Source organism: Ammospiza caudacuta, chromosome 29 (assembly GCF_027887145.1).
Source record: "Ammospiza caudacuta isolate bAmmCau1 chromosome 29, bAmmCau1.pri, whole genome shotgun sequence".
NCBI lineage: Eukaryota > Metazoa > Chordata > Aves > Passeriformes > Passerellidae > Ammospiza > Ammospiza caudacuta.
This window is the reverse complement of record NC_080621.1, coordinates 108,643-127,581: the sequence shown is the minus strand read 5'-3', so window position 1 is coordinate 127,581 and position 18,939 is coordinate 108,643. Positions and strand designations below refer to the sequence as shown.

The following is an 18,939-nucleotide window of genomic DNA, read 5'->3' as shown; positions in this document are numbered from 1 at the left end:
CCAAAAGCTCGCAAAAAATCATCAAGAACCCGCCCAAAACACCCCACTCCCCATCACAGGGGCCCTCCTCTCGTGCCTGACCCCTCCATACTCCCCCTGGACCCCCAAAATTCCCCAATATCCCCCCAAAAGTCCCCAGTTTCACCCCAAATCCGCGGCCGGGCTTTAGGACCCAGCGCAGACCCCGCTCCTCTTGGCCCCGCCCGCTTTGGGTCACGTGGGGGGTCACGTGGCGGGTCACGTGGCGCCCATCATGGCGGCGCCCATGGCGGCGGCGAGCGGCGGCTCCGTGACGCGGCGGCTGCTCCGGGGCGTCTCCCGCAGCCTCAGCAGCGGCGGCGCCCCCGCCGAGGAGCCCGAGGCCGCCGTGTGGGTACCGGGAACGCCCTCCCGGGGCGGCGGCGCCCGAACGGAACCGGGGCCCGGTGCTGAGCCCGGTGTCATGTGTCCCCCCCACTTTCCTCAGGGTTAACGTCGTCTTCGTGGACCGGGAGGGGCGGCAGGTGCCGGTGCGCGGCAGAGTCGGTGACAACGTGCTGCACCTGGCGCAGCGGCACGGGCTGGAGCTGGAGGGTCGGGACCGGGAACGGGACGGGGAACGGGGGCGGGAACGGGAACGGGACTGGGGGAAGGGGGCTCCGGGACACTCCCGGTATTGACAGAGGGGTCCCACGGCGGTTTCGGTGCTGCTGGGAGGGTCTCGGTGCTAACGGGGGGTTCTCGGGGGGTTCCCGGAGCGGTCCCGGTGTTCTGGGGCGGTCCCGGTGTTTTCCCGGTGCCCACCGGGCCGTCCCGCTCCCCCAGGCGCCTGCGAGGCCTCGCTGGCCTGTTCCACCTGCCACGTTTACATCAGCGAGCCGCACCTGGGGCAGCTCCCGGCGCCGGACGAGCGGTAAGGACCCCCCCGGTATTGCCGGTACCCGGTACCCGGTTCCCCCGGTGCCCCCCGTTACCCGGTTCCCCGTTACCGGTGCCGGTGCCCCGCAGGGAGGAGGACCTGCTGGACCAGGCGCCGCTGCTGCAGGAGAACTCGCGGCTCGGCTGCCAGCTCCGGCTGAGCCCCGCGCTGGAGGGGGCGCGCATCGCCCTGCCCCGCCTCACCCGCAACTTCTACGTGGACGGGCACGTCCCCAAACCACACTGACCCCAAAAACCCTGGGGGGAGCCCCAGAAACCCCACTGACCCCCGGAGGGAACCCCCAAACCCCACTGAGCCCAAACAAACCCCACTGACCCCAGAAACCCCAATTAGCCCAAACCCCACTGACCCAAAACCCTACTGAGCCAAAACCTCACTGACCCGGGAGGGCACGACCCCAAACCACACTGACACCCCGGGGGGACCCCAAAAACCCACCGACCCCGGGGGAAAGCCCTAAAACCCACTGACCCCAGGGGGACCCCAAAAACCCCACTGACCCCAAACCCCACTGACCCTGAGGGACGATCCCCGAACCCCAGGGGCACCCCTGAAACCCACTGACCCCGAGGGGACACCCCAAAAACCCAGTGACCCCAAAACCCACTGACCCCAAACCCCACTGACCCCTGGGAGCAAACCCCTGAACCCCCCGGACCCCCCAGGGAAGGGGAACTCCCCCCAAAAAATAAATTATTCCCCCTCATCCAAGGCCACCCTCACATTTTGGCACTCGTACCCAAACTGCCCCCCAAGGAGGGGGGGTCCAGTCCCAGGGGGGTGACAGAATGACAACCCCCCCCCCAAAAAAATATTCCCGGGGTTCTGGATTTGGGATAATGAGCGTTGGCTCGTTAATTAATCAATTACTAATTGGGCTCGTTTGGGTCCTGCTTCGGAGGGGTTTGGGACAAGGATGGGGGTCCAGGTGGGGGGACAAGAGGCGGGGCTTGGGGACAAGGAGGTGGTCAGGCCGGGGAGCTCGAGGGGGACAGCGGACGGCGCCCCCCGTGAGCACGAGATCGTTCATTGATCAGTTATCGATCGTGTATTGATCGATTATTGATCGTTTATTGGGTGCGGCCCATCCCTGAGTGGTGCCTGTGCCACGCTCGGCACGGCTCCCAAACCCCTCAAATCGCCCCAAAATCCCCTCGGGGGCTCTGTGGGGACCCCCAAACCCCCTCCCCACCGGGCCGGGGTGGGGACAGAGGAACCCTCGGGGGAACGCTCGGTCCTGGGTGTTGTGCCCCCCAAAATCCCCCCCAAAAACCCCTGGGGTGGGGCGGGGAGGGGGGGTCCCCAAACCCCACGGGGACAGGGATGGTTCCAGTCCCAGTTCCGGTCCCGGCTGGGCAAACCGGATCCCAAACCCTCCCCGCGGTCGTGCCGTTGCCAGCGAGCACCTCCAGATGAATCCTCGCCCTCCCAAAATCCCCCAAAACCACCCCAAATCCCCGCTCTGGGGCTCCCGGCCGGCCGGTTCCGGTGCCGGTTCCGGTCACGGCGGGCTCAGCTGGATGCCGAACACCTCGGCACGGGGGTCCCGGTGCCGGTGCAGGCAGGCGGCCTCGGAGGAGCCCTCGGCGTCGCGCACGTTGTACTCGCCCTTCTTGCACGCCGTGCTCTTGAGGTAATACCCGCCGGCCACGGCCAGCCCCAGCGCCGCGACCGCGCCCAGCGCTCCCAGCGCCGCCAGCAGCACCAGCCAGCTCTCTGCGGGGCGGGAGGCGCCGGTAGCACCGGGGAGCCGCCGGTAACACCGGGGCAGAGCCGGTACCACCGCCCTGGGACCCCCCGTGCCCGCTCACCGTCCACCCGCACCACGACGCTCCCGGCTCTCCGGCCGTGCCGGTTGCTCGCCGTGCAGGTGTAGAGCCCCCGGTTGGCCGTGGTGGCGCCGGTGACCGTGACCGAGCGGTTGTCGGCGGCCCAGCGCAGGTTTGGGGCGGGGGGCAGCACCCAGGTGTAGGTGGGCGCCGGGACCCCCTCGGCGCCGCAGTCCACGGTGAAGCCGCTGCCGCGGGTGACGTTGGCGGAGGGCAGGACGCGCACGGTGACACCGGCGGGGCCGTCTGCGCCAAAGGGAACGGCGGCCGGTGCCGAGGCTGCCCCGAATCCCCGGGTTTTTCCCCCAAAATCGCCCCACGCACTCACACTCCACGGCCACGGAGACGTTGCGGACGGCGGAGCCGTGCGGGTTGGTGGCCCGGCACTGGTACGTGCCCGCGTGGGCGCGGGTGACATTGGCGGTGGCCCGGGCCGGGTCCCGGCTGTCGTGGCCCGGCTCCGTGGCGTTGCCGGGCTCGCCCAGCTTGGCGCAGCTGACGCGGGGCGGGGGGTTCCCGGTGGCGGCGCAGCCCAGCTCGGCCGGGGTCCCCTCCAGCCACCGCCGCCGCTCGGGGCAGCCGCGCTCGCCGAGGCTCGGCCGGTCTGGAAAACGGGGAGAGGCGGCGGGGATGGGGGGTGATGGGGCCGGGGGACCCCCGTGAGGCCGCCCCGACCCTCCCGGGATCCACTGAGAGCCTCCAGCACCGCCGGGACCGGTCCGAGCACAGCCGGGCTCGGCTTCATCCCCATCCTCATCCCCATCCTTATCCCGGCACGGCTCTGGAATTCCGGGCGTGGATGTGACATCCCTGTCCCCTCCCAGATCCCCGTCCTACCCCGGTCCCGGTCCCCGCCACATCCCCACCCCCAGCACACCCCGGTGTCCCCTCGCCGGTGTCACACTCACACTCCACGGTGACAAGGACGCTCCGCACGGCCACTCCGTGCCTGTTGGTGGCCCTGCACACGTAGCGGCCGCCATCGGCCCGGGTGACCACGCGGCCGTGGGCGACCCCTCCGTGGTGGCTGCCACCGTCACGGGTGCCACCATCTCGAGTGCCACCATCTCGGGTGCCACCGTCACGGGTGCCACCATCTCGGGGTCCACTGTCGCGGGTGCCACCGTGCTGGGTGCCACCGTGGTAAGTGCCACCGTCTCGAGTGACCCCGTGCTGGGTGCCACCGTCGCGGGCACAGCGCGTGCTGGGCGGCGGGTCCCCATCAGCGCGACACTCCAGCTCCCGCCGCTGTCCCTCCACCCAGACCCGGCGTGCCGGACATCCCGACTCGGACATCGTGGGCTCATCTTGAGTAGGGGACACACACACAGAGGCCGCCCGGTCACCGCGGCGGCCACCGAGGGGACCCCTGACCCCGACCCCGGTGCCACTCACACTCCACGCGGACGGTGACGCGGCGGCTGCGCGTCCCCAGCGCGTTGGTGGCGTTGCACACGTAGGTGCCCGCTCGGGCCCGGGTCACCGGCTCGGGCTCGTCGGTGGCCACGGCGACGCCGTCGCGGCCGCACACCACGGTGGGCGCGGGGTTGCCGGTGGCGCGGCAGGACAGCGCTTCCCGCGCTCCCTGCACCCACGTGCGGTTACCGGGGCAGCCGCTGGCCGGGATTTCGGGAAGATCTGGGGAGGAAAAAAGGGATTTGGGGAATGCCGGAAGGGGCGGGCGGGGCCGGGCTGGCGCGACACTCACAGAGCACCGCCAGCCGCGCGTCCGCGTCCTTTGTCACCACGCTGTCGCCCACCGCCAGGCTGGCCCGGCACCGGAATTCGCGGCCGTCGTCGTCGCGCCGGGCCAGCAACCGGAGCTGCAGCCGGGGCTGGGGGCCCTCGGCCAGGACCCCGCCGTCCGCATCGCGGAGCTGCAGCCGCGCCTCGGGCGGCTCGGTGGCCCCGGCGTGGCACGACACGGTCACCTCGCTGCCCGCCGCGGCCGGGGCCGGGCTCAGCTCCAGGGCGGGCGCGGGGAATCCTGCGGGAAGGTCCCACCGATGGATCCGAGGCGATCTCGGGGTCCCGCGGTGCCCCCGCCGCCCCCTCCCCACCGGTGCCTTACGGTAAACGGGGAGCTGCCTCCGCGCCGTCCGCGCCACCGTGGCCACCGCGGCCGTGCAGCTGAGCTCCCGCGGGCCCGGGATGAGCGGGGACAGAGCCGTGCTGGCCGTCACGGTGTCCCCGGCCACCGCCACTGTGACGTTCAGCGGCTCCTGATCCAGAGCGGCGGTGACACGGATGTCCCCGGCCGGGAAGGCGCCGGTGATGCGGCAGCTGGCGTTGGCCACGGTACCGGCCTCGAGGATGGCGGGGGCCTGGAGCTGGGGGGGCTCCGGGAGAGCTGCGGGGACACCGGGGGGGACACGGGGTCAGCGGGACCGGGACACATCCCCAGAGCCAGGGACAGGGTCCCGATGACCGGGAGGGTGTCAACGAGGTCACCGCTATGGGGACAAGGCCACCACGAGGCCGCCGCTCACCGAACACCGAGAGCGTGACGGGCACCGCGGCGCGGGCGAACAGGGGCCCGTGCGGCCGCAGCGACAGCTCGGCGTGGCAGGTGACGTCCTGGCCGTGGTCGCCGCGGGTGACGGTCAGCACGTGGCTCACGGCCACGCTGGCGCTGCCCTCGGCGCCCTCGGCGAAGCTCTCGGTGCGCAGCGTTTCGGCGCCGCGCCGCAGCGTCACCGTCAGGTTCCGCAGCGGGGCCACCGCCCGCACGTGGCACGTCAGGTTCCGGCTGTCCCCCACGGCCGCCGCCGGCACCGGCTCCAGCTCCACCCGCTCCGGCAGCTCTGGGGAACGGGACGAAGCTGGTGCCACCACGGTGTCCCCTCAATGTCCCCTCAATGTCCCCAAGGCACTCACGGTAGACGAGGACGCCGGCGCTGGCGTTGGCCTCGGTGTCGCCGCAGCGGCCGGAGCAGGTGACGGGGCCGGGGCTCCACCGGGACACGTTGTGGAGGCGGAAGCTTTGCCAGCGGAGCCCCCCGGGCCCGGGGGTCGCGGGCAGGGTGGTCTCCAGCCCCAGCGTGGCGTTGGTGTCCCCCTCCGGGCAGGCGCTGCGGCTGCAGTTGACGGTCACCGAGCCCCCGAAGGCCACCACGGCCACCCGCGGCCACGCCACCACCGTGAAGGTGCCCCGGGCGACCCCTGCGAGACCCCCACCACGGGCAGTGCCCCCAGGTCCGGATGGGGGAGACCCCGGTGAACCTGGACTGAGACCCCCCCCAAATTGCCAGGTCCTGGGGGTGTCCCCGTGTGTCCCCAGCCCCCCCAGTCCTAAAGGTCACTCTGATTTTGGGGTCCTGAGGGTCCCTGCGTGTGACCCCCCCCCCCCAGTTTTAAGGGTCCCCACTATTGGGTTGGGGGTCCCTGTATGCACCTTCCCAACACTAAAAGGCCTCTGGTATTTTGGGGGGGGTCGCTGGGGGTCCCCAGGGTGGTGTGCCCCCCCCCCCCCAATAAAAGTCGCTGCTGATTTCGGGCTCTCCGCCCCTCCCCCCCCCCCCCCTCCGTTAATGGTCGCTGTTTTTTGGGATCCTCAGAGACGCCCCCTCCCCCTTCTGGAGGGTCCTCCCGCCCCCCCAAAAAACCCCTCAAGCCCCTCCCCCTTTACCTGCGAGCGCCAGAACGAGGGGGGGCAAGAGCCGCGTGGCCGGGCCGGGGGGGCCCATCGGGAAAGGAGGAGGAGGGTGGGAGGAAGAGGAGGAGGATGAGGAGGAGGAGGATGGGGAGGAGGAGGATGGGGACGGGGATGGAGCGGAGGAGGATGGAGACGGCGAGGAGGGAGGAGAGAAGGGGAGGATGAAGAGGGAGATGGAGACGGTGAGGAGGGGGAGGAAGAGGAGGATGAGGATGGGGAGGGGGATGAAGCGCAGGAGGACGGAGGCGACGGGGAGGGCGGGGGGTGGAGAGGAAGAGGAGGAAGGGGATGAAGCAGAGGAGGATGGGGAAGGGAGAAGAGGAAGAGGAGGATGGGGGAGAGGAGGAAGAGGCGGCTGAGGCCGAAGGCAGCTCCTCCGCTGCCGCGCGCGCCGCCGGTCCCGCGGGGCTGCTCCTCCCCCCGCCCACGCCGACCCCCCCCAGTCCCCCCCCACCCCCGCCCGGCGCTTCACGAACGCGCCCCCCCCCAAAAAAAAGCCCCTCCCCGAACGCCCCCGGAACCCTCCCCGCGTGGGCGGCTCCGGGACGCGCGTGGGCGAAGCGACAGCGACAGACGGGAGCACCTGGAGCGGGGGCTGGGGACACCGGGACAGCGGCGATGTCCCCACCGGGTGGGACAATGGCCGGGCCACCCCCTCCCCGTGAAGCCCCCGGAACTGCGGACTCCTGGCCCCAGCGGATGCCACCTGCAGCGTTTATTGGTGGTACGTGTCACTGTCGCCTCTCTGTCCCCCCCCTCCTGCTCCTTGTCCTCCCGCCAGCTCCGAAATCCCCGCGATTCAACCCAGGATGCTCCGCCCGGGGAGCTCCAAGACCTCCAAAATCACCAAATCCACCCCAAAAAACACTCGAGGGATAAAATCTGGAGCGAAACTCGGCGATCCACAACGGGGCCCCGCTGGATCTGTCCATCCCAGTGCGTCCCAGTCCATCCCAGGGCATCCCAGTCCGTTCCAGTCCATCCCAGCCTGGGAGTCGCGTCCCCCGCGCTGGCCCTGGCCGGTCCCCGCTGTCGCCGTCCCCTCGGTGGCCGCGGCGGAGGGACGGGCAGGGGCTCCCGGCCCCTCCACGGGCTCTCCCCGCCTACGGGGCCGCGGATCCGTTGGGAGCGGCCGCGGAGCCGCCCTGGGGCCGCAGGGGCTGCGCGTCCGGCCGCGGGTGCCGCCTCCAGAGCCGGTACTCGCCGATCTTGCCCTGGCGGTAGAGGAGGTAGCCCACGGCCAGGCTCAGGATGACGACGGCGACCGGCAGCAGCGTCCCCAGGAGCACCGGGAGCAGCGGGACCGAGGCGTTATCTGGGGGGAATATGGGGCCGGGGTCAGTGGGGAGGGGGCTGCTGCGCCCCGGGACCACCAGGAGCCCAAAAACCCCAAAGGCCTCCAAGATCTCCAGGGCCTGAGACACCCATGGCCCCCAGAACCCCCAAAACCTCCAAAACCCCAAACACCTCCAAGGCCCCCAGAACCCCAAAGACCCCCAAGACCACCCCAGGACCCCCAATATCCCAAAGAACCCCCAGAACCACCAGGAGCTCAAAAACCCCAAAGGACCCAGAAGCCCAAAAAACCCAAAGAGCCCCAGAAGACCCAAGATCTCTAGAAGCCCAAAAACTCCCAGGAGCCCAAAGACCCCCCGGAGCCCCGGGCCCCCTGACTCACACTGCACCCAGACGGTGACGTTGCGCTCGGCCGTCCCCAGATCATTGGTGGCCCGGCACAGGTAGGTCCCGGCGTGGGCGCGGTTGATGGGATGGAATATTCCAGGGGTGAGGAAATTCCCATCCTTGGAACAGCTCACCTGCGGCTCAGGTGTGCCCTTGGCGCGGCAGTTCAGGATCCCGTCCTGCCCCTCCGTCCAGTTCTGCTGCGGGGGGCAGAGCTCCATGTCCAGCTGAGGTTTGACTGCGGGAAAAGGCGGGATAAGGATCAGGAAGAGCCGGGATGGGGACCAGGAAAAGGAGGGATGGGGACCAGGAAGAGGAGGGATGGGGACAAGGAAAATGTGGCCCAGGGGCCGGGAACACAGTGGCCGCGCTCTCACCCAGCACATGGATCTGTTGGGATTTGCTCCTCAACGGGTCCGGGAACATCTTGGCCTCACAGGTCACCACCAGCCGCCCCCCTGCATCCTCCTCTCGCACCAGCAGGCTGAAGGTCACCGGGGGCTTTTTAAAATCCACCAGGACACCATGGCCGGTGGCCACCACCTTCACCTGGATGTCACTGACGGCTCCAGGTGGCAGCGAGCATTGTCCCCTCAGCTCAGTGCCAGCCTTGGCGGTGTTGGTGACATTCAGCAGTGGCACGGGGACATCTGTGGGTGACAGCATCGTTATCATGGAACGGTAACAGCAATCAGGGAATTTCTCTCACAATGCTTGGTGGCACTCGGGTTTGGTGGCACCGTGGTGTCACCGTGGTCACTCACAGAAGACCTGGATGGTGGTGTTGGTCTGGAGCTTTCTGCTGCCCGCGTGGACGGTGCAGCCCAGCTGGACGCTGCCCCTCTCGGTGACGGTGACCTCGGCGGTGGCCTGGTGGCCGTCCTGGCTCAGTGTCACCGGCCAGCTGCGGTTGTTGGCGGTGATGGTGACGTTGGTGGCGGGGACAGCGCGGCTGATGCTGCAGGTGACCTTGAACGGCATCCTCACCACCGCGTCTGAGGCTGACAGGGACACGAGGGGACCCTCGGGGGGCACTGGAACGTGGACGGGACACTGGGGTGAGCCATGGGGGGAAAATGGGGGAAAATGGGGAAAACAGCAAGAAAGCCCCCAGCCCTGCCTCCAAAATTCCACACACTTCAAACACTGGGGTCAAAAATCCCAAAATCGGATCCAGCCATCCCTGGGCTCCTCCTAGAGAAGGAATCCCGAAATCTGGAGTGTCCTGGAAGGGGTTGGGGGTCCTTTGTGCACCTCAGGGAGCTTCCCCAGCCAGGGATTCCCAATTCGTGGAGACGTCTGGGGGGGGAGGGGGGGGAAACGCCCAGGCTCATCCTCATCCCTGAATTTCGGTGTTTTCCCAGCAAAACATCCCCAGCCGACGTCACCGGGCTGCTGAGGAAGCCCCCAAAATTCGGGTGAAGCTCCCCCAGGAAGCAGAGGAAACCGCCTAGGGTGGCTGAGAAGCCTCCAAAGTGCAGAGGAAGCAGAGAAAAAACCCCTAAAGTGCAGAGGAAACCCCCAAAAGTGCGGAAGAAGCCCCCAAAAATGCAGAGGAAGCCCCCAAATATGTGGAAGAAACCCCCAAAAATGCAGAGGAAGCCCCCAAAATGCGGAAGAAGGCCCCAAAAATTGCGGAGGAAGCCCCCCGAAATTGCGGAGGAAGCCCCCGCGGACCCTCGGAAGCCCCCCGGGCTGAGTCCCCGCCCGAGGCCGGGGGGATTCCCCGCCGGGCAGCGATTTTCCGGTCCCCCTGAGCAGAACCGTCCCTCCTTTTCCCGGAATGGGCTCAGGAAGGGAGGGCGGGAGGGACGGGGGAAGAAAAATCCCGGTGGCTTTTATGGATTTCGCAAGAATTTAACAAAATTCCCCGCTCCATCCCGAGGCGGGGGGCAACGACCGCGCGCGGCGGGGCTGCGACAACTCCGCCACCGGCAGCGCGGGCGCGGCGACACCGGCGACAAACGGCGACACCGGCGACAGGCGGGAACCGCACGCCCGGTCCCCGGCACCCCCCGCCTGCCCGGTGCCACCCGCGGTGTCCCCTCACCTGCCACGACACCCAGGGCGCCCAGGGCCAGCGCCAGCAGCGCCGGGGCCACCATCCCGGCGGGGACAGCGGCTCCCGGTGCCGCGGGAGCGCCGGGATGCGCCGGGAGCACCGAGGGGCCGGTGGGGGGCGGCGGGTTCAGGGTCTCTGGGTTGGAGCCGGCGCCGGTCCGGACTTCCGGAAGTTTCGGTTCGGGTTCTGCGGTTGGGTCGGTTCGGGTTCCCCGGGAGCACCGGGAAGGTTCGGTTCGGGTTCCCCGAGAAGTTTCGGTTCAGGCTCTCCGGGAGAACCGGGAAGGTTCCGTTCGGATTCTCCGGGAAGTTTCGGTTCGGGCTCTCCGGGAGAACTGGGAAGGTTCGGTTCGGATTCCCCGGGAAAGTTCGGTTCGAGTTTCCCGGGAAGATCCGGTTCGGGCTCTCCGGAAAGGTTCGGTTCGGGTTCCCCGGGAAGGTTCGGTTCGGGTTCCCCAGGAAGGTTCGGTTCGGGCTCTCCGGGATGGATCCTTTGGGGCCGTTCCGGGTCCGTCCGGGTCGGGGTTTCCGGGTGAGCTCTGGGTGCGCACCGCCGTCCCCGTGTCCGTCCCGCGCTTTCTCCGTCTGTCTGTCCCCCCGCCGCCTGCCTCCCGTCCCGCTCGCCGCTTTTATCCCCGGCCCGTCCCCGTCCCGCCCCCGGGGATTTCCGGGGCTGCGTGGGACGCGCCGGGGCTCGAGGGGCTGCCCGGGGAGGGCTTCGGCCTCTGCTGCCCCCCCCCGGGGCAATTCCTGTCCCCCTGTCCCGGGATGGGACAATTTCTCTGTCCCCTGTCCCGGGATGGGACAATTTCCCTGTCCTAGGATGGGACAATTTTCCTGTCCCCTCTCTCAGGATGGGACAATTTTCCTCCCCCTCTTTCCCTCCTGCCCCTCCTGCCCCGTCCCCCTTGTCCCCTCCTTGTCACCCTATGCCTCCAAACCGGGGGGGGGGTCTCAGTTTTGAGCCCCCTGATGCGTCACCCCCAGCTCGTGACGGGGCTGTCACCCGCCTGTCACCTGCATGTCACCCACGGGGGTGGCTCCCGAGGCCACCATTGGGTGCTGGTGTCACCAGGGCTGCGACTTCCTCTATTCTGTCGCTTTTTGACATCAGGGGATTTCTGTGTCACCCCTGGAACCGTGGGAACATCCCTGACGTCCCCAGGGTTTCCCCAGGGTGGTTCCAGGCCCAGGACAGCCCATCCCTGATGTCCCCATGGTGTCCCACGGTGTCCCCAGTGCCCGGTGGTGGCACCCAGCCCTGCCACCCTCCCTCCTCTCACCTCCAGGCCACCAGCCCAGCTGCAGGAGGGGACAGGCCGGTGACACTTGTCCCAGCCGTGGGGTTTCACTTCTGCAGCCCGGGGGTGTCACATCCCCCCGTGCAGGGGACAGTTCCCTCCCCGCGGCCGTGCCACCGCCATGCCCTGGATTGTCCTTGTCCCTGGAATTTCGGGAATGCCGGAGCCTCCTGCCAGGGCCGGGGTTCGGAGGCCACGGGAGGCACAGGGACACTGGGGACAGGGACAGTGGGGACAGGGACATTGGGAACGGGGATGGGGGACAGGACAGGGACACTGGGATGGAATTCCAAGGACCTGGGGGAATGGGGTCAGGGGAGACACAGGACAGAGCAGGGACAGCAGGGGTGGCAGGGACGCCGGGGAGGGACAGGGACAACAGGAACGCGCGGGTCAGGGGCAGCAGGGGCGGGACAGAGGGGACACCGAGGCGCTGCCAGCTCCCTCGAATCGACAGGACGTGCCACCCTGCCGCTCCCACCATCGCCCCCCGCAGGACGTGGCCCGGTGCCAGCGTCCCCTCGTGCCATTGTCACCTTCCGCCGGGGGCCCCTGTCCCCCCCGGCCTCTTCCTGAACCCCCCTGGGGTGTCCCCCTGTCCCCCCCCAGCCCCATTTGCGGCCTCTCCGTGTCCCTGTCGCCTCCTGTCGCCTCCCGGGCGGGTCAGGAAACGGCTCCGGAGCTGCCCCAGAGCCGGGAGCGATTCCCGGAATTGGCACCTCACCTGGAAAACCGCGAAAAACCGGAAAAAACTGGGAAAACCCCACAAAAATCACCGGGATCGGAATGGGCAGGGCCGGAAGACCCCCGAAAAAAACCCAGGAGGAGGAGGAGGGAGGTGCGGAATTCCAGCGGTTCCCTGGGATACGCGGGCACCCAGGAAGGTCCCAGTTCCCCCCCAGTTGGTTCCCTGGCCCCCTCAAAATTCCTAATTTCCCGATTTTTTCCTGGGATTTTGCCCCAAAAGCCCTCGCCAGCACTCCCGGGACCCCAAGGGGGCCACTGGGATTCCCAAAATTCCCCTCGGGAACCCCAAAATTTCCCCAAAAACCTCGACACCCCCCCCACTCCCAGTGCAGGCATTCCCAGGTTTCACCCCTGCCACAAATTTCACAGGAATTGGGTGAGGCCAGAATTTATTCTTCCTCAATTTCCTCCTTTTCCGGCTCCCACTTTCCCAAGGTGTGGGAGGGGATGGGGACACTTGGGAACATTTGTGGGGGGGGGGGAGACACACCCACAAAAATCCCTCAGCCACCACGACCCCGAAATTCCCAAAAATCCACCCAAAAGGACAGAATCCGCAGGGAATACCCGCGGTGAGGAGGAGGGACTGGAAAAGGGTTTGGGATCCAAAAGGGGTTTGGATATTGAGGAGGGGGCTGGGATGAAGGAGCTGAAATATTTGGGGGGGGATCCCAGAAGGGTTGGGACACGGGGGGAGCCCCAAAAGGAGGTGGGAACCCCCTGATTCCATCGAAAATAAAAACAACAACAATGGAAAAAAAATCCCTTTAATGGCCACAGCAGCGCCCGACAGCCCAGAATTCCTGAATGGGGGGGCTGGATCCGGTCTGGGGGAGCAAATCCCACCCGAGGGGGGCAAATCCCACCCTGGGGGGCTCCAGGAAATCCTCCAGGACAGGGAGAACGGACAAAACCTCGTTGTGCCGCGGTGTCCCCAAATCCATTCCTGACGGGATCTGCCCCATGGGGGGGACAAATCCTAGCCGGGGGGGCAAATCCCACCCGAGAGGGGCAAATCCCGCGCAGGGGGTCTCAGGCGGCCGCGGGCAGGTCCCGGTGGGGCAGGGAGAAGGGCACCAGGGGCGAGTAGCGCGAGTCGTGCCACAGCAGCCGCTGCTCCAGGAAGGCGACGGCGTCCAGGGTCAGCACCAGCGTCTGGTGCTTGAGCAGGCTGTGCACGTTGAGCCCTGCGTGGGGACAGGTCGGGACACGTTGGGGACATCAGCGGGGTCCCCAGAGCGTCTCTGGGGAGGGGTCAGAGCGAGGGGATTGGGGCTCACCCAGGGCGGGGATGAGGGTGATGGATTTGAGCCCCTCGGCCGCGGCGCTGATGTTCTCTGGGAATTCATTGCTGGGGAAAAAAGGGATGGGGCGTCCCCATGGTGTCCCCAGATCCATGGACATGCCATCCCCACTGTCCCTAGCCCTGTCCCCAGCCCTGTCCCTGTGTCCCCAGCCCTGTCCCAGTGTCCCCAATGTCCCCACTGTCCCCAGTGTTCCTCTCTCACGTGTCCACCAGCAGCACAGAGTGTCCCCAGCGCCGTGCCTGTGCCAGCTCCAGCCCTGTCCCCAGTGTCCCCAGCCCTGTCCCCAGCCCCCCCTGTGTCCCCAGCCCTGTCCCAGTGTCCCCAATGTCCCCACTGTCCCTCTCTCACGTGTCCACCAGCAGCACGGAGTGTCCCCAGCGCCGTGCCCGTGCCAGCTCCAGCAGCTCCTGGGGGTCACTGCTGGGCAGCTCCAGGCTCTCCACCACGTGCAGCTCGTCCTGGGGGACACCAGGGCCGTTGTCACCCTGTCCCCAGCCCCGGGTGTCCCCCGTCCCCCCAGGCCACCCCCGTACCTGCATCAGCTTCACGCTCAGGGCCACCTTCAGCCCCAGCACCCGCACCCTCATGGGCACCATGTAGAAGTAGCTGGTGGGGCCCCGCGGGCCGTGGGCGATGCCACCTGCCAGGAGGGGACACGGTGACATCCCCGGGCAGGGGACACCGCCCATGGGCTGGGCCGAGGGGGGCAGCCAGGCCTGGGGTCCCCAGGGTGTCCCCAGAGACCCCAAACCAGGGATAGCCAGGCCTGGGGTCCCCAGGGTGGTCCCCAATGTCCCCAGAACCCCAAACCAGGGACAGCCAGGTCTGGTGTCCCCAGGGCAGTCCAGGATATTCCCAGAGTGCCACAGGGTGGTCCCCAATGTCCTCAGGGCAGTCCCAGACATCCCCAGGACATCCCCGGCCCCCATGTCCCTGTCCCCATGATGTCCCCCGGCTGTCCCCAGACCCGTGTCCCCATTCCCAGCCCCCTGTGTGTCCCCATCCCTGGGTTTTGGGTGTCACTCACCTCCCCTCCACAGCGGGGACCGCACGGAGCCGTGCCGGGCGCGCCCGGAGCCTTTCTGCCGCCAGGGCTTGCGGCCGCCGCCCCGCACCTCAGCCCGGGTGCGCACACGGGCATAGCTCTGGGACAGACAGACGGACAGTGTCACCCCTGAGCCCCCTGAGCTCCCCATGGTCCCCCCGCCCCGCACCTCGGCCCGGGTGCGCACACGGGCATAGCTCTGGGACAGACAGCCGGACAGACAGCCGGACAGTGTCACCCCTGAGCTCCCCATGGTCCCCCCGCCCCGCACCTCAGCCCGGGTGCGCACACAGGCATAGCTCTGGGACAGACAGACGGACAGACAGACGGACACAAACATTTTCTGCCCCCAAGTCCCTTTTTCCACCCCAAATCCCTCTTTTTCCCCCCAAACCCCCTCCCCACACTCACAATCCTCCTGAAGTTCTTCTGCCACGTGGCCACCGTGTGCAGGATGTCCAGCCTGGGGACACAGGGGGGGACACAGGAGGGGGACACTGACCCAGAGCCCCACCCGGGGGTGTCCCCAGCGTGTCCCCAGAGCCCCCGGGGTGTCCCCACCTGGGGGTGACGGCGAAGACGTCAGGGTGCAGGTCGGCCAGGCCCCGTAGCGTGTCCTGGGGGTGGCGCAGGGACCCCACCCAGGCCTGCACGGGGGACAGTGGGGACGGCACGGGGACACTGCAGCTCCTCAGCACCGGGGACACCACTGGGGGCTCCTCTGGGGACAGTCCTGGGGACAAGAGGACACGTGGGGACACTGGGGACAGCGTGGGGACAGTGCAGCTTCGCAGCACTGGGGGCTTCTCTGGGGACAATGGGGACCCTCACAGGCGGCTCCTGGCACCCCCCAAAGCACGGGCAGCCAGCTCTGATGTCCCCAGGGTGATTCAGGTGTCCCCAACCCCGTGGTGGCCCTGTCCATGATGTCCCCATGATGGTCCTGGCTGTCCCCAAGCTGTCCCCAACCCCGCACTCACCCTTGCGGGGCTCGGGGACCGCGGGCGGGGCCGGGGGCGCCGTCGAGAGCTGCGGGACAGCGACATTGGGGACAACGCCCAGGGTGTCCCCAGGGTGTCCCCAATGTCCCCAGGGTGTCCCCAGGGGGGCGGGACCAACCGCGGGCTGAGGGGAGGGGGGACACGACCCCCGCCCGCCCCCCAGCCCCGCTCCTGGGCCCGGCCCCGACCTCCGAACCCCCCCGGGCCGAGCTCCCACTTGGTACCGCCCCAACCCAGCCCCTCAGCCACGACCCCGCCCATTTCACCGCCCTTATTGTCCTGGCCCCGCCTATTTCAACACCCTCACGGCCCTGGCCCTGCCCACGGACCGCCCTCAGGGCTCTGGCCCCGCCCCCGCCCGGTTCTCCCCGTTCCCATCCCGGTACCGGGGCCGCTCCCGGTGTCGCTCCCCGCCCCTTCTCCCCCCGGCCCGGCCCCGCTCCCGGCCCCGCTCCCGGTGCCGTTCTCACCGCGGCCCAGCCCCGGCCCCGGCTCCAGGCCCTCAGGGCGGCCGCCCCCGCGCGGATCATGGCGGGAAGGCGAGGGGCGGGGAAGGGCGCGGTGACGTCATTGCGCGCGCGGCGCCACTTCCGGCGGGGGCGGAACGGCGGGAAAACGGGGAGGAAAGGGGGGACCGCCCCTTTGTGTCCCCAACCCCAAATTTCCCCCCACGGTGTCCCCCTGGTGTCCCCACCCCGGTGTCACCCCCAGTGCCCCCTCCCCAGTGACCCCCAACAGCGCCCCCAGTCCAACCGTCCCTGCCCGGGATCACCGTCCTGTCCAGTGCCACTTCCCGGGCCAGTGTCCCTGTCCCTTACGAGTGTCCATTCCGTGTCTCTGTCCGTCCCCAGTGCCAGTGTCCATTCCCAATGTCCCTGTCCCTTACGAATGTCCATTCCCAATGTCCCTGTCCCTGTCCCTTCCCAGTGCCAATTCCCAGTGTCCCTGCTCCTTCCCAGTTCCCCATCCCAGCCCCACCGCCTGGTCCCGTTCCCAGTCCCCATTTCCCATTCCCCATTTCCCATTCCCCATTTCCCATTCTCCATTTCCCATTCACCATTCCCCATTCCCTATTTCCCATTCCCAGTTCCCAGTTCCCATTTCCCATTCCCATTTCCCCGTTCCCGTTCCCAGTTCCCATTCCCAGTTCCCATTTCTCCATTCCCATTTCCCCCTCGGGGGCCTCCACCCCACCCCCAGGGTCTCTCCCAAATTCCCACCCGGAATTCGCGGGGCCGGGATTGTTGGGACAATTCGGGAATTCTTTTTTCCCCTTTTCTTCCCCCATCCGTTTTTCCGGATTGTTGGGACAATTCGGGACAATTCGGGAATTCTTTTTTCCCCTTTTCTTCCCCCATCCGTTTTTCCGGATTGTTCGGTCAATTCGGGAATCCTTTTTTTCCTCCTTTTTTCCCCAATCCGTGTTTCCACAGCCCCGCCCGATCCCGGGGGTCCGGGGGCGGGAATTCCGCATGGATTGGGGGGGAAGGGGGGGGCTCATCCCGCCCACCCAGCCCGACCCCGCGCCTGGTTCCAATTAAATCCAAATTCATTAAATCCCTTCTCCGGCCCCTCGGCCCCTCCCAGCGCTCAAAATTTGGGGATTTTTTCTGTTTTTTTTTTTTGGGGGGAGGGGCCCTTCCCAACCCCCCAAATCCGCCCCCCCCAATAACTCATCCTCCCCCCACCCCCGAATTCCTCCCGGGACGAGCCCTGGAAAGTCCGGGAAGTTTTTCCAGCCCCCAAAAAATCCCCAAAATTGAGAAAAAACGCCCAAAATCCTCCTGGAGGGGGGGAAAGAAGAAGAAGAACGGATGGGCCTTTTGTGTGTCCCCCCTCGCCGCATTTTGGGGGTGTCACCCACCCAAAATGGGGGGGACACACGCGGGGGGCTGCTGGTTTTTGGGCGTTTTTTTTTAAGTTTTTTTTTTTTGCTGTTTTTTTTTGGGTTTTGTGGTTCCCCCCCATCTTGGGGGGTCCCAGCCATGGGGGGGATGTCACACAGTGGCCCCGCCCCTCGAGGGTGTGGTCCCGCCCCAGCCCCGCCCCCTCCGCCCCCGCGGCCCCCCCCCCCCCCCGCTCATGCTGGACCCGGGACGGGCGCTCAGCGCTGCCGGGACCGGCCCCGGGACCGGTAAGAGCCCCCAGACCCCCCCGAGACCCCCTGCCCCCCCCCCGAGGATCCCCTCACCCCCGGGACCCCCCCGGGACCCCCCGAATTGGGGAGGGGGGCTCAGAACGGGACCCCCGGAGCGGCCCCAAGCGCGCGGAGGGGTCTGGGGGGGTTTGGGGGCGTCTCGGGGGTGTCCCCAAGGGTGGGGGGGACACATTGGGGGGGTCCCCATGGTTGGGGGGGGTTCAAGTTCCACCCCCACGGGTGGGGGTCCCCCCGGCTGTCCCCCCCCCTCAATGTCCCTGCCCAGCTGTTTCGGCCACGCCAACATCTGGCTCGCAGCTGGCGGGGAGCGGGGGGGGGGGGTCCTGTCCCTGTGGGGGGGGGTCCCCAAAGCGCCGAAGGTCCCCAAAATCCCGGCGGTGACAGCGCCCGGCCGGGGGGTCCCTGTCCCCGTGTCCCCCCACGCGCGTGTCCGGTCTCGGGGATCTCTGGGGGGGCTCTGGGGGGTCTGGGGGGGTCTCGGGGGCCCCTCCCGGCCCCGGCGGGCGCCGCCCCCACGGCTAAACCCGGCTCTAAGCTCGGCTTTGTCCGCGCTGATCCAATTTGCTCCGGGATATTTCGGGATCGAGGCGGCCCCGGTGACCCCCCCGCCGCCCCCTCCCCCTCAGGGGGCGGGGGTCCCGGGGGGATCCCGGGGCGTCCGGGGATGGATCCCGGGCGGATTCCAGGGGATGGATCTCGGGGATGATCCCGGTGGATGATCCCGGGGCGGCACCCCCGGCTCAGGATCCCGGTGCGATTCCCCGGGGTAGGACCCCGGTCCCGGTCCCAGTTCGGGATCCCGGGGCAATTCCCGGTGCTGGATCCCAGCTCAGGATCCCGGGGCAATTCCCAGTCCCGGTCCCGGGGGCAATTCCCGGTTCAGGGTCCCGGGGCAATTCCCGAAGTAATTCTCGGGCCAATTCCCGGCTCGGGATCCCGGGGGCAGTTCCCAATTTGGGGTCCCGGTTTGAGATCCCGGTTTGGGATCCCGATGCCGTTCCTGGGGCCGTTCCCAGTTTGGGATCCCGGTTTAGGGTCCCGGTTTGGGATCTCGGGGCCGTTCCTGGGGCCGTTCCCGGTTTGGGATCCCGGTTTGAGATTCCGGGACAGTTCCCAGTTTGGGGTCCCGGTTTGAGATCCCGGTTTGGGATCCCGGGGCCGTTCCTGGGGCCATTCCCGGTTTGGGATCCCGGTCTGCCATTCCCGGGGGTCCCGCCGCCCCCGGCCCCGCCC

At 68.0% G+C, this 18,939-nt stretch overlaps 4 protein-coding genes across 5 annotated transcripts; 1 reads left to right on the top strand and 3 right to left on the bottom strand.

The window, feature by feature from the left end:
* Positions 1–253: 253 nt before the first annotated feature.
* On the top strand, positions 254–1,625 carry FDX2 (ferredoxin 2). Its single transcript, XM_058821476.1, has 4 exons — positions 254–369; positions 467–573; positions 805–892; positions 988–1,625. Exons 1-4 carry the CDS (start codon positions 254–256, stop codon positions 1,142–1,144), a joined length of 468 nt encoding a protein of 155 aa, XP_058677459.1. The 3' UTR covers positions 1,145–1,625.
* Positions 1,626–2,146: 521 nt separating this feature from the next.
* On the bottom strand, positions 2,147–6,434 carry LOC131569258 (intercellular adhesion molecule 5-like). Its single transcript, XM_058821463.1, has 11 exons — positions 6,377–6,434; positions 5,626–5,910; positions 5,238–5,552; positions 4,820–5,098; positions 4,457–4,735; positions 4,144–4,386; positions 3,903–4,055; positions 3,657–3,764; positions 3,077–3,352; positions 2,731–2,994; positions 2,147–2,635 (listed from the first exon to the last, which is right to left on the bottom strand). Exons 1-11 carry the CDS (start codon positions 6,432–6,434, stop codon positions 2,421–2,423), a joined length of 2,475 nt encoding a protein of 824 aa, XP_058677446.1. The 3' UTR covers positions 2,147–2,420.
* A 696-nt stretch (positions 6,435–7,130) lies between these two features.
* LOC131569248 (intercellular adhesion molecule 5-like) lies at positions 7,131–10,763 on the bottom strand. Its single transcript, XM_058821456.1, has 5 exons — positions 10,137–10,763; positions 8,851–9,120; positions 8,464–8,736; positions 8,082–8,324; positions 7,131–7,718 (listed from the first exon to the last, which is right to left on the bottom strand). Exons 1-5 carry the CDS (start codon positions 10,189–10,191, stop codon positions 7,507–7,509), a joined length of 1,053 nt encoding a protein of 350 aa, XP_058677439.1. The 5' UTR covers positions 10,192–10,763; the 3' UTR covers positions 7,131–7,506.
* Positions 10,764–12,946: 2,183 nt separating this feature from the next.
* MRPL4 (mitochondrial ribosomal protein L4) lies at positions 12,947–16,092 on the bottom strand. 2 transcript variants are annotated; one of them, XM_058821449.1, is made up of 10 exons: positions 16,019–16,092; positions 15,528–15,576; positions 15,109–15,280; positions 14,959–15,010; positions 14,819–14,848; positions 14,530–14,617; positions 14,036–14,142; positions 13,851–13,960; positions 13,476–13,546; positions 12,947–13,382 (listed from the first exon to the last, which is right to left on the bottom strand). In XM_058821449.1, exons 1-10 carry the CDS (start codon positions 16,076–16,078, stop codon positions 13,228–13,230), a joined length of 894 nt encoding a protein of 297 aa, XP_058677432.1. In that variant the 5' UTR covers positions 16,079–16,092; the 3' UTR covers positions 12,947–13,227. The 2 variants fall into 2 exon arrangements, with proteins under 2 accessions (XP_058677432.1, XP_058677431.1); XM_058821448.1 differs by lacking the exon at positions 14,819–14,848 and having other exon boundaries at positions 14,530–14,647.
* Positions 16,093–18,939: the final 2,847 nt, after the last annotated feature.

Excerpts from the sequence above, each read along its gene's own strand:
- FDX2 (XM_058821476.1), top strand. The coding sequence starts at position 254 with ATGGCGGCGCCCATGGCGGCGGCGAGCGGCGGCTCCGTGACGCGGCGG. Across the intron at positions 574-804 it reads GCACGGGCTGGAGCTGGAGG|GCGCCTGCGAGGCCTCGCTG; the intron begins GTCGGGACCGGG and ends CCGCTCCCCCAG. Across the intron at positions 893-987 it reads CTCCCGGCGCCGGACGAGCG|GGAGGAGGACCTGCTGGACC; the intron begins GTAAGGACCCCC and ends GGTGCCCCGCAG.
- LOC131569258 (XM_058821463.1), bottom strand. The coding sequence starts at position 6,434 with ATGGGCCCCCCCGGCCCGGCCACGCGGCTCTTGCCCCCCCTCGTTCTG. Across the intron at positions 4,056-4,143 it reads CGTCACCGTCCGCGTGGAGT|ATGAGCCCACGATGTCCGAG; the intron begins GTGAGTGGCACC and ends CCCCTACTCAAG. Across the intron at positions 2,995-3,076 it reads CGTCTCCGTGGCCGTGGAGT|ACGGCCCCGCCGGTGTCACC; the intron begins GTGAGTGCGTGG and ends CCTTTGGCGCAG.
- LOC131569248 (XM_058821456.1), bottom strand. The coding sequence starts at position 10,191 with ATGGTGGCCCCGGCGCTGCTGGCGCTGGCCCTGGGCGCCCTGGGTGTC. Across the intron at positions 9,121-10,136 it reads CGCCCTGGGTGTCGTGGCAG|TGCCCCCCGAGGGTCCCCTC; the intron begins GTGAGGGGACAC and ends TCCACGTTCCAG. Across the intron at positions 7,719-8,081 it reads CGTCACCGTCTGGGTGCAGT|ATAACGCCTCGGTCCCGCTG; the intron begins GTGAGTCAGGGG and ends TATTCCCCCCAG.
- MRPL4 (XM_058821449.1), bottom strand. The coding sequence starts at position 16,078 with ATGATCCGCGCGGGGGCGGCCGCCCTGAGGGCCTGGAGCCGGGGCCGG. Across the intron at positions 13,961-14,035 it reads TGAGCGTGAAGCTGATGCAG|GACGAGCTGCACGTGGTGGA; the intron begins GTACGGGGGTGG and ends GGTGTCCCCCAG. Across the intron at positions 13,383-13,475 it reads CACCCTCATCCCCGCCCTGG|GGCTCAACGTGCACAGCCTG; the intron begins GTGAGCCCCAAT and ends GTCCCCACGCAG.